We start from the raw sequence: 17277 nt of genomic DNA, 5'->3' as shown, positions 1-17277 counted from the left end.
CAAAGGAGCTGATTGTGGACTACAGGAAAAGGCGGGCCGAACAGGCCCACATTAACATCGACGTGGCTGTAGTGGAACGGGTCGAGAGTTTAAAGTTTCTTGATGTCCACACCAACAGATCCTCAAAAAGTTCTACAGCTGCACCATCGAGAGCATCCTGACCGGTTGCATCACCGCCTGGTATGGCAACTGCTCGGTATCTGACCATAACGTTCTACAGAAGGTAGTGCGTACGGCCCAGTATATCACTGGGGCCAAGCTTCCAGCTATCCAGGACCTATATACTAGACGGTGTCAGACGAAAGCCCCAAAAATTGTCAAAGACTCAAGTCATAGTCTGTTCTCTCTGCTACAGCACGGCAAGCGGTACCGGAGCGCCAAGTCTAGGACCAAAAGGCTCCTTAACAGCTTCTACCTCCAAGCCATAAGACTGCTGAACAATTAATCAAATGGCCACCCGGACTATTTACATTGACCCCCCCCCAATTTGTTTTAACACTGCTGCTACTCGCTGTTTATTATCTATGCATAGTCCCCTACCTACAAATGACCTTGATAAACCTGTACCCCCGCACATTGAGTCGGTACCGGTACCACCTGTATAGCCTCGTTATTGCTATGTTATTGTGTTTCTTTTGATTCTTTTTTTACTTTAGTTTATTTGGTAAATATTTTCTTAACTATTTAACTCTTTCTTGAACTGCATTGTTGGTTAAGGGCTTCTATTTCACTGTAAGGTCTACTACATCTGTTGTATTCGGCGCATGTGAGCTTTGCTTTGCTACACCAGTTTCACATGCAGAACATATGTCCACCTCAGGCAACAGAGGAGAGGTTACACAGTAGACCCAAATCAAGGAGCCTAATATGACAAGAAACTGAACTGCTTACATCTGTCATCCAATCACAGTGGAAGGAAAAACATTTGTTTGTCACCGAAACGGTACGGATGATGCAAACAGACACATTGACGGTACCGGCTTCAGATGACTCCCGTGGGGCAAAACGGAGACAACCATCGCGTTTGTGATAGTCTCATCCTCCCATAAGGTGGTCATATTAGTTTGTATGTCAAACAATGCGGACGCGGCTAGAGACATTTTCGCGAGAAGACGGATTTTCAGTATGTTTCATGGTCTGACAAACACTGCTGTAGCCCGGCTCCCTTCCACCGCAGATGCGGAGGGCAGTCATAGGCAGCGATATCTCTAGCTTAAACTGATGGATTGTGATGGTGTTTCTTTGTATTATGTTACTTAAATTGACGCACCGGTGCAACAATAAACTCTTAAGAGGTTTGTACAGGTGACGTTCAAATGACAGTCATGACAGATCCTGGAAACCATATTCCTTTCCTTTCATTATTCTAGTCTCTCATTATTCATAGGTAGACGTTTGACGTGGCAAGGAGGTGGCTTTCATTTCACTAGAACAGAAACAGAAACTTAGACACGGGACATATAAAGACCTGTGTTCTAGGAAGCCATCACATTAAGGTTATTCCCTACTCTGGTTATTAAACGGCTCTGAACTTGTCAATCAAGTCAAGCACAAGCAGTCAAAAATGTATGCTAATTATAGTCCAGGCGAAGAAGTTAAATGTAGGATGATGGACAGGATGATGAACTCGAACGATTCAGGATTGGAACGAGGATATGGAAACGACTACCAGATCACAAAGCGTACATACTTCCAACACCCAGATTCCTATACTGACTCAGTGAGCACAGAGATAACCCCACATGTGAGAAACAGGTGAGTCCACAAGGACAATTATTGGGTTGTCATTCTGTTGTTGACCAAGATTATACTTTTGAATGTATAACTGAAGGAGAATACTGATCTGACTTTTATATTATTATTAAAAAAGACTAAAACATATTTCCATTATCATGCTCCAACAGGAAGTGGAATGGGGGTTCCAAGACGTTCCAGAAAAGACCTTATTCTCGTAAGACAACATTTAAAATCTATTACCAAATCAATGAGAAAACGTGTGCACTAACCCCATGTACACTGTTTATTTGTTTTGTAAATGATGCAACAGCAAATCCACTACAATCTAAAACATGTATCTGAAAACCGACCATGATATAGATGATGCAGTGCCTTCAGAAAGTGTTCACACCCATTGACTTTCTCAAACTTTATTTGTGTTATAGCCTGGATTTAACAGGTAATAATAATTCCCTGTCAGTTAGGATCATCACTTTATTTTAAGAACGTGAAATGTCAGAATAATAGTAGAGAGAATTATTTATTTAAACTTTTATTTATTTTATCACATTCCCAGTGGGTCAGAAGTTTACACACACTCAATTAGTATTTGGTAGCATTGCCTTTAAATTGTTTAACTTGGGTCAAAGTTTTTAGGCCTCCTTGCTCGCACACGCTTTTTCAAATCTGTTTTCTATAGACTTGAGGTCAGGGCTTTGTGATGGCCAATCTCGAATACCTTGACTTTGTTGTCCTTAAGCCATTTTGCCACAACTTTGGAAGTATGCTTGGGGTCATTGTCCATTTGTGAGACCCATTTGCGACCAAGCTTTTACTTCCTGACTGATGCCTTGAGATGTTGCTTCAATATATCCACATAATGTTCCTGCCTCATGATGCCATCTATTTTGTGAAGTGCATCAGTCATTTTATCATCAGTTTCTCTGAGCCAATCATCAGTCGTTTGTGTAAGTGCTCTGCTTGTTGATTGTCCTTCCCCATAACCGTGCTAAAAGTCTGTTTGTTTACTGTGAAATAGCATTGTATCTGGTCAAACCAGATCCAGCAGAGTTTGCAAGCAGAGTAAAACAAAATTAACAAAACGGATGTATCTTTCAGGACCTATTCAGGCCGTCGGTAGATCCACCCAATACAAACATTAAATTATTGTGTACAAACTCCTGCTTGCTATATTGAACTATTTGCTGAAAACAATTAACCGATTCTCGGAAGACATTCGCTCTGCTAATCGTCAGCAGGAGGAGAACAATTAACTTTTTATCCTGAATACAAAGTATTTTGTTTGGGGTAAATGCAATACAACACATTACTGAGTTCCAATCCTCATATTTTCAAGCTTAGTGGTGGCTACAGACTGGTGAGTTTTTCCGAATAAAAAAAGAAACGTAATGGAGCTAAGCACAGGCAAAATCCTATTGGAAAACCTGGTTCAGTCTGCTTTCCACAAGACACTGCAAGATTAATTCACCTTTCAGCAGGATAATAACCTAACATGAATGGCCAAATAAACACGAGTTCCTTACCAAGAAGACAGCAAATGTTCCTGAAGGGCCGAGTAACAGTTTTGACTGAAATTTGTTTCAGAATCTATGGCAAGACCTGAAAATGGGCCTCCCGAGCGGCGCAGTGGTCTAAGGCACTGCATCGCAGTGTTGCAGTGTTACTACGGGGTTTGATCCCAGGCTGTGTCATTACTGTCCGTGACTGCATAAGCGGCGCACAATTGGCCCAATGTCTTCCGGGTTAGGGAAGGGTTTGGCCAGGAGGGGGCTTTACTTGGCTCATCGCGCTCTAGCAACTCCTTGTGGCAGGCCGGGTGCCTGCAGGCTGACTTCGGTCAAGTTGATGATCAACAACCAACTTGACAGAGCTTGAAGAATTTTGAAAAGAATAATGGGGAAATGTTGCACAATTCGGCTGTGGAAAGCTCTTACAGACTTACCCAGAAGGATTCACAGATACAATCGCTGACAAAGGTGACTCTACCATGTATTGACTCAGAGGTTGAATATTTATCTAATCAAGATATTAAGTTAGTGTTTTATTTTTCATGATTTATTTGACAAATGTTAGACTTTCTCTTCCACTTTGAGGTTACAGAGTTATTTAACTAGGCAAGTCAGTTAGAACAAATTCTTAATTACAATGACAACCTAGGAACAGTGGGTTAACTGCCTGGTTCAGGGGCAGAACCAGATTTTTACGTTGTCAGCTCAGGGATTCAATCTAGCAACCTTTCGGTTACTGGCCCAACGCTCTAACCACTAAGGTACCTGACGCCCCAGGTAGCTTAGAATTGTTTTAGCTTAAATCTTATAATTATTTTAAATTTTTATAATTAAATCCATTTTAATCCCAATTTGCAACATCAAGGGGTGTAAATACTTTCTGAAGGCAATGTATTTCAAGAACTGCACCATAAGCAGGTTTGATATGGTAAAGTGTACCTAAAAATGCAGGAAGTAATGGTACAATCGTGGGGTTGGGAATTATGCTAACCTGAGATTTCAATGTACCTGAAAAACACCTTTAATGCAGGGAGGAATGGTTCCAGGAGTGCTTCATTAGAATACACCATACAAAGAGGTAAAGAAAGGAATACATCTGCTCTGCATGACACAAGTTGCAGAACTACACAAGGTGAGAGAGTAAAGATTTGTCGCAAAATATACAGTACAGTTCAAACGTTTGGACACACCTACTCATTCAAGGGTTTTTCTTTTTTTTCTTCTATTTTCTACATTGTAGAATAATAGTGAAGACATCAAAACTATGAAATAACACATATGGAATCATGTAGTAACCAAAAAAGTGTTAAACAAATCAAAATTGATTTAATATTTGAGATTCTTCAGAGTAGCCACCATTTGCCTTGATGACAGCTTTGCACACTCTTGGCATTCTCTCAACCAGCTTCATGAGTTAGTCACCTGGAATGCATTTCAATTAACAGTTGTGCCTTGTTAAAAGTTAATTTGTGGAACTAATTTCCTTCTTAATGCATTTGAGACAATCAATTGTGTTGGGACAAGGAAGGGGTGGTATACAGAATATAGCCCTATTTGGTAAAAGACCAAGTCCATATTATGGCAAGAACAGCTCAAATAAGCAAAGAGAAACCACAGTCCATCATTATTTTAAGACATGAAGGTAAGTCAATGCAGAAAATCTCAAGAACATCAAGTGCAGTCGCAAACACCATCAAGCGCTATGATGAAACTGGCTCTCATGAGGACCACCACAGGAAAGGAAGACCCAGAGTTACCTCTGCTGCAGAAGATAAGTTCATTAGAGTTAACTGCACCTCAGATTGCAGCCCAAATAAATGTTTCAGAGTTCAAGTAACAGACACATCTCAACATCAACTGTTCAGAGGAGACAGCATGAATCAGGCCTTCATGGTCGAATTGCTGCAAAGAAACCACTACTAAAGGATGCCAATAAGAAGAAGAGACTTGCTTGTACCAAGAAACACAGGCAATGGACATTAGACCAGTGAAAATCTGTCCTTTAGTCTGATGAGTCCAAAATTGAGATTTTTGGTTCCAACCAAAGGAGGAGGAGGTGTGATGGTGTGGGGATGCTTTGCTGGTGATACTGTCAAGGATGTATTTAGAATTCAAGGCACACTTAACCAGCATGGCTACCACAGCATTTTGCAGCGATACGCCATCCCATCTGGTTTGCCCTTAGTGGGACTATCATTTGTTTTTCAACACGACAATGGCCCAACACACCTCCAGGTTGTGTAAGGGCTATTTGACCAAGATGGAGAGTGATGGAGTGCTGCATCAGATGACCTGGCCTCTACAATCACCCGAACTCAACCCAAGTGAGATGGTTTGGGATGAGTTGGACCACAGAGGGAAGGAAAAACATCCAACAAGTGCTCAGCATATGTGGGAACTCCTTCAAGACTGTTGGAAAAACATTCCGGGTGAAGCTGGTTGAGAGAATGCCAAGAGTGCAAAGCTGTCATCAAGGCAAAGGGTGGTTACTTTGAAGAATCTCAAATATAAAATATATTTTGATTTGTTTAAGACTTTTTTGGTTGCTACATGATTCCATATTTGTTATTTCATAGTTTTGATGTCTTAACTATTATTTTTCAATGTAGAAAATAAGGGGGGAAAAAAACTTGAATGAGTAGGTGTGTCCAAACTTTTGACTGGTACTGTACATTGTTGAAACACTTTATAATGTAGCTTCCACAATATCATACAAAATAATTATATTCATTTGACATAGGTGACAATTCAACAGCACACAAAATCCCAAGCTGTTTGTTAAAGATGATTGTGATTGACCTACAACCATTGTCCATTGTTGAAGACAAAGGTATCTGCGCTGTTATGAGGGCCATTGAGCCCACACCGGAAATTTCACGGGTGACATCCAAAGACCTACGCTTACAACTTCTTCAAATGTATGAAGAGACTAAAGAGATGGTGAAAAAAGAATTGGCTTCATCAGATGACATTTCGTTGACATCAGAATTGTGGGTTTCAAGAGCTGAAGTATCTTTTGTGACGGTGACCTGTCACTATCTAGGCAAAGACTGGCATCTGAAGTCCCATGTGTTGGAAACAGCCAATTTACCTGATGAACATACTCCAAAACACATAGTGGACCAGTTGCTGAAGACCGCAAAAGCATGGGGCATTAAAGACAAAATCCATACCGTTGTCATGGAAGGAGGAACAACCATGAAGGACGAAGTCTCAAAAGCTGGATGGACACACATCTCTTGTCTTGCTTATACTTTGGACTTGGTGTTCAAGGACGTCCTAGAAAAATATCCTGGACTTAAAACTCTGCTGAAAAAGTCCCAGAATGTTGTGAGGTTCTTCCACTGTGACATCAAGGCAGAACAAAAACTCAAGGAGTACCAACTGAAGCTAAAGTTGCCTGAAAGTGTACTGATCCAGTCTGTTGGTAACGGTTGGCTCTCTTCACTCAGCATGCTGGAGCGATTTGTAGAACAGCACCAGGCCATTGCAGCTGTGCTCCTTCAGAGGCTTGAGTACAACCTATGGCTTGTAGACGAAGACATAAAGACAATCAACGATGTCATAGCCGCACTTCAGCCTTTCAAAAAGGCAACAAAAGAAATGCCAAGAGCGGGATATGAATCCATATCATTTATCATTCCACTTATGAACAGATGTCAGAGAGACATCGAAAAGTTGGCACAAAACGGTAACGAGGTAGCATTCGGTCTAGCCAAAATGTGTGAATGGCATTTTTGCAATGTCAAGCTCAACCGCTGGCTTACAGTTAGCACAGTCCTGGACCCAAGATTCAAGAAGCTCCTACTCTCTGATGATTACAAAGTCCAGTTATCCAGAAGACAAATCCTCAAAGCAATGGATGACATCAGCACAAGTGCAGTGTCTGCTCCAGTTGGTTCTGGCAAACAATCACACTTTGATTTTGACTTTATGAGGTATGTCAAAGAGAGACCCATCACAATGTTTCAGAGCCCCCTGAAATGGTGGAGGGTCAACAAAGACTTAGTGTATCTAAAAAGGATTGCACATAAATACCTTGGCGTTGTTTGCACAGCAAAACCACTGGAGAGAGTTTTCGCCAAAGAAGAGAGCGATGTCTTCTGTAACAGGCGAAGCTGCTTAGAGACGGAAAATGTCAATATGGTACTATTTCTAAACAGCAACTGTTCTACAACAATGTAGCAACCCACTGGGAATAAAACGAGTTGAATCAACGTTGTCGCCATGTCATTTCAACCCCAAAAAATCTAAGTGATGACGTTGAATCAAAGCGGAAAACTGATTTGATTTGCCAAAAGTAATAGACGTGGCATTTTATATATTTTTTTCACCCAATTTTTAACCTTAATCCAATGGCATGGTGAATGTGTTTGTTGATTTCACTTTAGTTGACAACTCAACCAAATGTAAATCAAAACAAGAAGTTGAATTGACGTCTGTGTCCACTTGGAACACACCAATGACAAAAGTACTCTTTCAATTACAAAGCAACCTGATTATATATATATAAAATATTGTAACAATATGTGATGATCATGTGTTTATATAAACTACAAAGTAAACATAACTGTCAATTACCTAACACAGAATTATATTTAAAACATTACAACATAAACATTAGAACCTGATCAACCTTTAATCGAGAGAAAAAAACGATAACACTGAAAACACAGATTACGCCTGGCACCTTGTGGAAAAGATAACAATTTATGCCACACTTTATGCCACCTGGTGGAAAAGATAACACTTTATGCCACACTTTATGCCACCTGGTGGAAAAGATAACACTTTATGCCACACTTTATGCCACCTGGTGGAAAAGATAACACTTTATGCCCCCTGGTGGAAAAGATAACACTTTATGCCACCTGGTGGAAAAGATAACACTTTATGCCACACTTTATGCCACCTGGTGGAAAAGATAACACTTTATGCCACACTTTATGCCACCTGGTGGAAAAGATAACACTTTATGCCCCCTGGTGGAAAAGATAACACTTTATGCCACCTGGTGGAAAAGATAACACTTTATGCCACCTGGTGGAAAAGATAACACTTTATGCCACCTGGTGGAAAAGATAACACTTTATGCCACCTGGTGGAAAAGATAACACTTTATGCCACCTGGTGGAAAAGATAACACTTTATGCCACCTGGTGGAAAAGATAACACTTTATGCCACCTTGTGGAAAAGATAACACTTTATGCCACACTTTATGCCACACTTTATGCCACCTGGTGGAAAAGATAACACTTTATGCCACACTTTATGCCACCTGGTGGAAAAGATAACACTTTATGCCACCTGGTGGAAAAGATAACACTTTATGCCACCTGGTGGAAAAGATAACACTTTATGCCACCTGGTGGAAAAGATAACACTTTATGCCACCTGGTGGAAAAGATAACACTTTATGCCACCTGGTGGAAAAGATAACACTTTATGCCACCTGGTGGAAAAGATAACACTTTATGCCACCTGGTGGAAAAGATAACACTTTATGCCCCCTGGTGGAAAAGATAACACTTTATGCCACACTTTATGCCACCTGGTGGAAAAGAGAACACTTTATGCCACCTGGTGGAAAAGATAACACTTTATGCCCCCTGGTGGAAAAGATAACACTTTATGCCACACTTTATGCCACCTGGTGGAAAAGATAACACTTTATGCCCCCTGGTGGAAAAGATAACACTTTATGCCACCTGGTGGAAAAGATAACACTTTATGCCACACTTTATGCCCCCTGGTGGAAAAGATAACACTTTATGCCACACTTTATGCCCCCTGGTGGAAAAGATAACACTTTATGCCACACTTTATGCCCCCTGGTGGAAAAGATAACACTTTATGCCACCTGGTGGAAAAGATAACACTTTATGCCACCTGGTGGAAAAGATAACACTTTATGCCACCTGGTGGAAAAGATAACACTTTATGCCACCTGGTGGAAAAGATAACACTTTATGCCACCTGGTGGAAAAGATAACAATTTATGCCCCCTGGTGGAAAAGATAACACTTTATGCCACCTGGTGGAAAAGATAACACTTTATGCCCCCTGGTGGAAAAGATAACACTTTATGCCACCTGGTGGAAAAGATAACACTTTATGCCACCTGGTGGAAAAGATAACACTTTATGCCCCCTGGTGGAAAAGATAACACTTTATGCCACCTGGTGGAAAAGATAACACTTTATGCCCCCTGGTGGAAAAGATAACACTTTATGCCACCTGGTGGAAAAGATAACACTTTATGCCCCCTGGTGGAAAAGATAACACTTTATGCCACCTGGTGGAAAAGATAACACTTTATGTCCCCTGGTGGAAAAGATAACACTTTATGCCACCTGGTGGAAAAGATAACACTTTATGCCCCTGGTGGAAAATATAACACTTTATGCAACCTGGTGGAAAAGATAACACTTTATGCCCCCTGGTGGAAAAGATAACACTTTATGCCCCCTGGTGGAAAAGATAACACTTTATGCCACCTGGTGGAAAAGATAACACTTTATGCCCCCTGGTGGAAAAGATAACACTTTATGCCACCTGGTGGAAAATATAACACTTTATGCCACCTGGTGGAAAAGATAACACTTTATGCCCCCTGGTGGAAAATATAACACTTTTTCATGTGCAACAGGCAAGATACATTCTCTTTCAGTATGATACTGGATGAGAACAAAATGACAAACAAGATAACTTCACCAGATTTTTGGGGGGATAAGATGAGAGTCACAAGAGGTAGATGTTTAACGCAGCTCTTTTCAGTTTTACCTTGAGCTTCCTGCATTGAAAATCTGATTGTTACCTTTTGGTTGAGTAAATCTTGACTCAAAATAATTATGTCATATAGTCATATTGTATAGTCATATTGTTTGTACCAAGAATAAATATGAATTGATGTTTGTTTACATTGATCAAATATTCTGTCTGCTAAGCTATATAAAAACATGTACATTTTTACATTTTCATCAATAAATGTACATGTTACATTTATCTCAATGCATTCCTCTGTCTTTATTCCAGTATAGGACAGTTGAAAGGACTGTTTTAACTTATTTAACTAAATGCCAACTGTAGGCTGAATATCCACAATATGCAAGTCTTGTCAACCAGTAGAAGAAATACATTTTGTACATGACAAGAATCAAGACCAACACATATCTAATGGTGTCTAGATGAGCAAGTCTTACCTTGTAATAGGTTACCATAGGGGGTCTGAGTTGTGGTGGCTGAAGTAGGTTGGGCTAGAGTGGTGTTGCCTGGAGTAGGTTTCATGCTGGTGTCTAATCTGATGGTTGATGTTCTCTATGCTTTTGAGGGAAGTAAAGACAAACATCATAAAGAAATAGAGTTTGATAGATTTGTTTATAGATAGAGTAATTTGTTACATCTACTACAGTAAGCTAGTGTATGTCAGGCTTGACCTCAGTGGCACCAACCTTTGAGTGATCAGTGTTGTAGATCCTGGGTATCATCTGCCATTTTGGGCTGAAGATTGAAAAAAGAAAAACAGAGCAATCAAACAAGTAAGTTAACAGGAATAAAAGCAATTTTGTTGTTGTTAGGTTCTAAATAAACGGACGACTAGGAAAAGCTCAAACCAAGTTTGTTCACTCACTGAGTCAAACAGCTGCAAAGACAAAGACATGTTTCCACAAGAACATATATTTCTACCCTCTACTGAGCAGAGTCAAATCCTTGCACATCTAGACAGCCAATACATCTATGTTGCTCGGCAGGAACTTAAGTGATGTGTGTAATAAACTGTTCCTTCTCCCATCATGTGACCTGACCTCACCTCAGCCCACATTCCTCACTAATCCACAGCTAATCACACTTATCAGTGACCGCAGCCATGTAATTGCCTTTTCCCTTACTTAGTAACTATCCAGGCCCATGGCTCTATTCCAACCTCCATTGACCCCACCATATACATATCACCATTAGCTTCTAGTATAGCAATTATTTCAAATTATAGCCCAACAGGGTCTTAAAGTTGACTAGTTAAAAATGCACATCATCTCATGAGAAGAAGTGGCATCTTACTGGCTGAAACTGCAGTCTGCTCCATATGGTTAGAAGCCAATCAGGTGCTTGGGACACATCATCAACCCTGGGATATAGGGACGTCTACACTTAGGGCCTATTTAGAGCATGAGCACGTCTCAGAGGAAGCATTTCACAAAACTAAAGCCATTGGACATGTACAGTAACTCTGTGCTAGCATCTACTTCACTACTGTGTTATGAAGAACAATTAAATGTTTCCCTTGTACAAACATCCTATTCAACTTTAGTCCAGTCCCACTGAAAGCTACATCCTCCAGCAGGCAAAGTGACGCTTCCATTCTCACCACTGATGCAAAATCCCGTTGTAGAATGGGCAGACATGAAGCCTTCTGGGGGGGTGATACAATGAACAGGGTACTCCAGGGGGTACTCCCAGTCATTGTAGTCCACTGATTGATTGGACAAAGACAAAACAGATGACTACTTTCACTAGTCAACGTCCATACTCTAATTGGCCTACACTGTAATGGAAAACTATAATTTATTTAGGTAATTTGGGGTATTATGTAAACACATTACCTAGCAGCCAACCTAAAAGCACCGATCCCTGGTAATTATTGTAAAATACTGTGAAATACAAACCCCATCTCCCCTCAATGAATTTCATTCATCTATTCATTCAATGCAAATACAGCAGCCTAAACTATTTTTTTACAGTACAATACAGCTAATTTTACAGTATTGTATTATGTCATTACACAGTTACTTGCTTTGAGATTGTATTAGGATTACAGTAGCTGTAGTGAAATATCAGATACAGTCAATTACTTGCCAATGAGCTGCCTGTAAATTACTGACAATTTCAGGGCAAACCCTTTACAGTGTATGATTCTATTCAATGTGACCCCTATCACGCCTCATAATTATACCATACCGTGATATCTCATTCCAGAGGGGGTAGAAGCCTAGTGGAAAAAGGATCATAGTTGCACTTGTTGGACACCCTTGAATCTCTCCTGTGCCCATGGAGGAACCTGCATGTGTAGCCATTCCTGCACTGTCTGCATATCCAGAACCTGCACACATGGTTGGGTAGGTTACTTTCTAAATGTAATCCGTTACACGTTACACTTTATGCCACCTGGTGGAAAAGATAACACTTTATGCCACACTTTATGCCACCTGGTGGAAAAGATAACACTTTATGCCACCTGGTGGAAAAGATAACACTTTATGCCACCTGGTGGAAAAGATAACACTTTATGCCACCTGGTGGAAAAGATAACACTTTATGCCACCTGGTGGAAAAGATAACACTTTATGCCACCTGGTGGAAAAGATAACACTTTATGCCACCTGGTGGAAAAGATAACACTTTATGCCACCTGGTGGAAAAGATAACACTTTATGCCACCTGGTGGAAAAGATAACACTTTATGCCCCCTGGTGGAAAAGATAACACTTTATGCCACACTTTATGCCACCTGGTGGAAAAGAGAACACTTTATGCCACCTGGTGGAAAAGATAACACTTTATGCCCCCTGGTGGAAAAGATAACACTTTATGCCACACTTTATGCCACCTGGTGGAAAAGATAACACTTTATGCCCCCTGGTGGAAAAGATAACACTTTATGCCACCTGGTGGAAAAGATAACACTTTATGCCACACTTTATGCCCCCTGGTGGAAAAGATAACACTTTATGCCACACTTTATGCCCCCTGGTGGAAAAGATAACACTTTATGCCACACTTTATGCCCCCTGGTGGAAAAGATAACACTTTATGCCACCTGGTGGAAAAGATAACACTTTATGCCACCTGGTGGAAAAGATAACACTTTATGCCACCTGGTGGAAAAGATAACACTTTATGCCACCTGGTGGAAAAGATAACACTTTATGCCACCTGGTGGAAAAGATAACAATTTATGCCCCCTGGTGGAAAAGATAACACTTTATGCCACCTGGTGGAAAAGATAACACTTTATGCCCCCTGGTGGAAAAGATAACACTTTATGCCACCTGGTGGAAAAGATAACACTTTATGCCACCTGGTGGAAAAGATAACACTTTATGCCCCCTGGTGGAAAAGATAACACTTTATGCCACCTGGTGGAAAAGATAACACTTTATGCCCCCTGGTGGAAAAGATAACACTTTATGCCACCTGGTGGAAAAGATAACACTTTATGCCCCCTGGTGGAAAAGATAACACTTTATGCCACCTGGTGGAAAAGATAACACTTTATGTCCCCTGGTGGAAAAGATAACACTTTATGCCACCTGGTGGAAAAGATAACACTTTATGCCCCTGGTGGAAAATATAACACTTTATGCAACCTGGTGGAAAAGATAACACTTTATGCCCCCTGGTGGAAAAGATAACACTTTATGCCCCCTGGTGGAAAAGATAACACTTTATGCCACCTGGTGGAAAAGATAACACTTTATGCCCCCTGGTGGAAAAGATAACACTTTATGCCACCTGGTGGAAAAGATAACACTTTATGCCACCTGGTGGAAAAGATAACACTTTATGCCCCCTGGTGGAAAATATAACACTTTTTCATGTGCAACAGGCAAGATACATTCTCTTTCAGTATGATACTGGATGAGAACAAAATGACAAACAAGATAACTTCACCAGATTTTTGGGGGGATAAGATGAGAGTCACAAGAGGTAGATGTTTAACGCAGCTCTTTTCAGTTTTACCTTGAGCTTCCTGCATTGAAAATCTGATTGTTACCTTTTGGTTGAGTAAATCTTGACTCAAAATAATTATGTCATATAGTCATATTGTATAGTCATATTGTTTGTACCAAGAATAAATATGAATTGATGTTTGTTTACATTGATCAAATATTCTGTCTGCTAAGCTATATAAAAACATGTACATTTTTACATTTTCATCAATAAATGTACATGTTACATTTATCTCAATGCATTCCTCTGTCTTTATTCCAGTATAGGACAGTTGAAAGGACTGTTTTAACTTATTTAACTAAATGCCAACTGTAGGCTGAATATCCACAATATGCAAGTCTTGTCAACCAGTAGAAGAAATACATTTTGTACATGACAAGAATCAAGACCAACACATATCTAATGGTGTCTAGATGAGCAAGTCTTACCTTGTAATAGGTTACCATAGGGGGTCTGAGTTGTGGTGGCTGAAGTAGGTTGGGCTAGAGTGGTGTTGCCTGGAGTAGGTTTCATGCTGGTGTCTAATCTGATGGTTGATGTTCTCTATGCTTTTGAGGGAAGTAAAGACAAACATCATAAAGAAATAGAGTTTGATAGATTTGTTTATAGATAGAGTAATTTGTTACATCTACTACAGTAAGCTAGTGTATGTCAGGCTTGACCTCAGTGGCACCAACCTTTGAGTGATCAGTGTTGTAGATCCTGGGTATCATCTGCCATTTTGGGCTGAAGATTGAAAAAAGAAAAACAGAGCAATCAAACAAGTAAGTTAACAGGAATAAAAGCAATTTTGTTGTTGTTAGGTTCTAAATAAACGGACGACTAGGAAAAGCTCAAACCAAGTTTGTTCACTCACTGAGTCAAACAGCTGCAAAGACAAAGACATGTTTCCACAAGAACATATATTTCTACCCTCTACTGAGCAGAGTCAAATCCTTGCACATCTAGACAGCCAATACATCTATGTTGCTCGGCAGGAACTTAAGTGATGTGTGTAATAAACTGTTCCTTCTCCCATCATGTGACCTGACCTCACCTCAGCCCACATTCCTCACTAATCCACAGCTAATCACACTTATCAGTGACCGCAGCCATGTAATTGCCTTTTCCCTTACTTAGTAACTATCCAGGCCCATGGCTCTATTCCAACCTCCATTGACCCCACCATATACATATCACCATTAGCTTCTAGTATAGCAATTATTTCAAATTATAGCCCAACAGGGTCTTAAAGTTGACTAGTTAAAAATGCACATCATCTCATGAGAAGAAGTGGCATCTTACTGGCTGAAACTGCAGTCTGCTCCATATGGTTAGAAGCCAATCAGGTGCTTGGGACACATCATCAACCCTGGGATATAGGGACGTCTACACTTAGGGCCTATTTAGAGCATGAGCACGTCTCAGAGGAAGCATTTCACAAAACTAAAGCCATTGGACATGTACAGTAACTCTGTGCTAGCATCTACTTCACTACTGTGTTATGAAGAACAATTAAATGTTTCCCTTGTACAAACATCCTATTCAACTTTAGTCCAGTCCCACTGAAAGCTACATCCTCCAGCAGGCAAAGTGACGCTTCCATTCTCACCACTGATGCAAAATCCCGTTGTAGAATGGGCAGACATGAAGCCTTCTGGGGGGGTGATACAATGAACAGGGTACTCCAGGGGGTACTCCCAGTCATTGTAGTCCACTGATTGATTGGACAAAGACAAAACAGATGACTACTTTCACTAGTCAACGTCCATACTCTAATTGGCCTACACTGTAATGGAAAACTATAATTTATTTAGGTAATTTGGGGTATTATGTAAACACATTACCTAGCAGCCAACCTAAAAGCACCGATCCCTGGTAATTATTGTAAAATACTGTGAAATACAAACCCCATCTCCCCTCAATGAATTTCATTCATCTATTCATTCAATGCAAATACAGCAGCCTAAACTATTTTTTTACAGTACAATACAGCTAATTTTACAGTATTGTATTATGTCATTACACAGTTACTTGCTTTGAGATTGTATTAGGATTACAGTAGCTGTAGTGAAATATCAGATACAGTCAATTACTTGCCAATGAGCTGCCTGTAAATTACTGACAATTTCAGGGCAAACCCTTTACAGTGTATGATTCTATTCAATGTGACCCCTATCACGCCTCATAATTATACCATACCGTGATATCTCATTCCAGAGGGGGTAGAAGCCTAGTGGAAAAAGGATCATAGTTGCACTTGTTGGACACCCTTGAATCTCTCCTGTGCCCATGGAGGAACCTGCATGTGTAGCCATTCCTGCACTGTCTGCATATCCAGAACCTGCACACATGGTTGGGTAGGTTACTTTCTAAATGTAATCCGTTACACGTTACACTTTATGCCACCTGGTGGAAAAGATAACACTTTATGCCACACTTTATGCCACCTGGTGGAAAAGATAACACTTTATGCCACCTGGTGGAAAAGATAACACTTTATGCCACCTGGTGGAAAAGATAACACTTTATGCCACCTGGTGGAAAAGATAACACTTTATGCCACCTGGTGGAAAAGATAACACTTTATGCCACCTGGTGGAAAAGATAACACTTTATGCCACCTGGTGGAAAAGATAACACTTTATGCCACCTGGTGGAAAAGATAACACTTTATGCCACCTGGTGGAAAAGATAACACTTTATGCCCCCTGGTGGAAAAGATAACACTTTATGCCACACTTTATGCCACCTGGTGGAAAAGAGAACACTTTATGCCACCTGGTGGAAAAGATAACACTTTATGCCCCCTGGTGGAAAAGATAACACTTTATGCCACACTTTATGCCACCTGGTGGAAAAGATAACACTTTATGCCCCCTGGTGGAAAAGATAACACTTTATGCCACCTGGTGGAAAAGATAACACTTTATGCCACACTTTATGCCCCCTGGTGGAAAAGATAACACTTTATGCCACACTTTATGCCCCCTGGTGGAAAAGATAACACTTTATGCCACACTTTATGCCCCCTGGTGGAAAAGATAACACTTTATGCCACCTGGTGGAAAAGATAACACTTTATGCCACCTGGTGGAAAAGATAACACTTTATGCCACCTGGTGGAAAAGATAACACTTTATGCCACCTGGTGGAAAAGATAACACTTTATGCCACCTGGTGGAAAAGATAACAATTTATGCCCCCTGGTGGAAAAGATAACACTTTATGCCACCTGGTGGAAAAGATAACACTTTATGCCCCCTGGTGGAAAAGATAACACTTTATGCCACCTGGTGGAAAAGATAACACTTTATGCCACCT

The 17277-nt window shown here is 40.5% G+C and overlaps 1 protein-coding gene across 2 annotated transcripts; it reads left to right on the top strand.

Moving 5' to 3' along the window:
• Positions 1-1467: 1467 nt before the first annotated feature.
• LOC109870052 (uncharacterized) lies at positions 1468-12426 on the top strand. 2 transcript variants are annotated; one of them, XM_031805346.1, is made up of 4 exons: positions 1468-1755; positions 1905-1951; positions 4276-4377; positions 12220-12426. In XM_031805346.1, the coding sequence occupies exons 1-4, from the start codon at positions 1565-1567 to the stop codon at positions 12234-12236; spliced, it is 357 nt and encodes a 118-aa protein (XP_031661206.1). In that variant the 5' UTR covers positions 1468-1564; the 3' UTR covers positions 12237-12426. The 2 variants fall into 2 exon arrangements, with proteins under 2 accessions (XP_031661206.1, XP_020315957.1); XM_020460368.2 differs by lacking the exon at positions 12220-12426 and adding an exon at positions 5986-8071.
• The last annotated feature ends 4851 nt before the right edge of the window (positions 12427-17277 follow it).

Source organism: Oncorhynchus kisutch, linkage group LG25, assembly GCF_002021735.2.
Source record: "Oncorhynchus kisutch isolate 150728-3 linkage group LG25, Okis_V2, whole genome shotgun sequence".
NCBI lineage: Eukaryota > Metazoa > Chordata > Actinopteri > Salmoniformes > Salmonidae > Oncorhynchus > Oncorhynchus kisutch.
Note: the sequence above shows the minus strand (reverse complement) of the source record. Positions and strands in the feature narration are given on the sequence as shown.

What these genes read in the sequence shown, in the direction of transcription:
- LOC109870052 (XM_020460368.2), top strand. Translation starts at nt 1,565, where the DNA reads ATGTATGCTAATTATAGTCCAGGCGAAGAAGTTAAATGTAGGATGATG. An exon ending in ACCCCACATGTGAGAAACAG is followed by an intron (nt 1,756 to 1,904) that starts GTGAGTCCACAA and finishes ATGCTCCAACAG; the next exon opens with GAAGTGGAATGGGGGTTCCA. An exon ending in AAGTTGCAGAACTACACAAG is followed by an intron (nt 4,378 to 5,985) that starts GTGAGAGAGTAA and finishes CATTTGACATAG; the next exon opens with GTGACAATTCAACAGCACAC.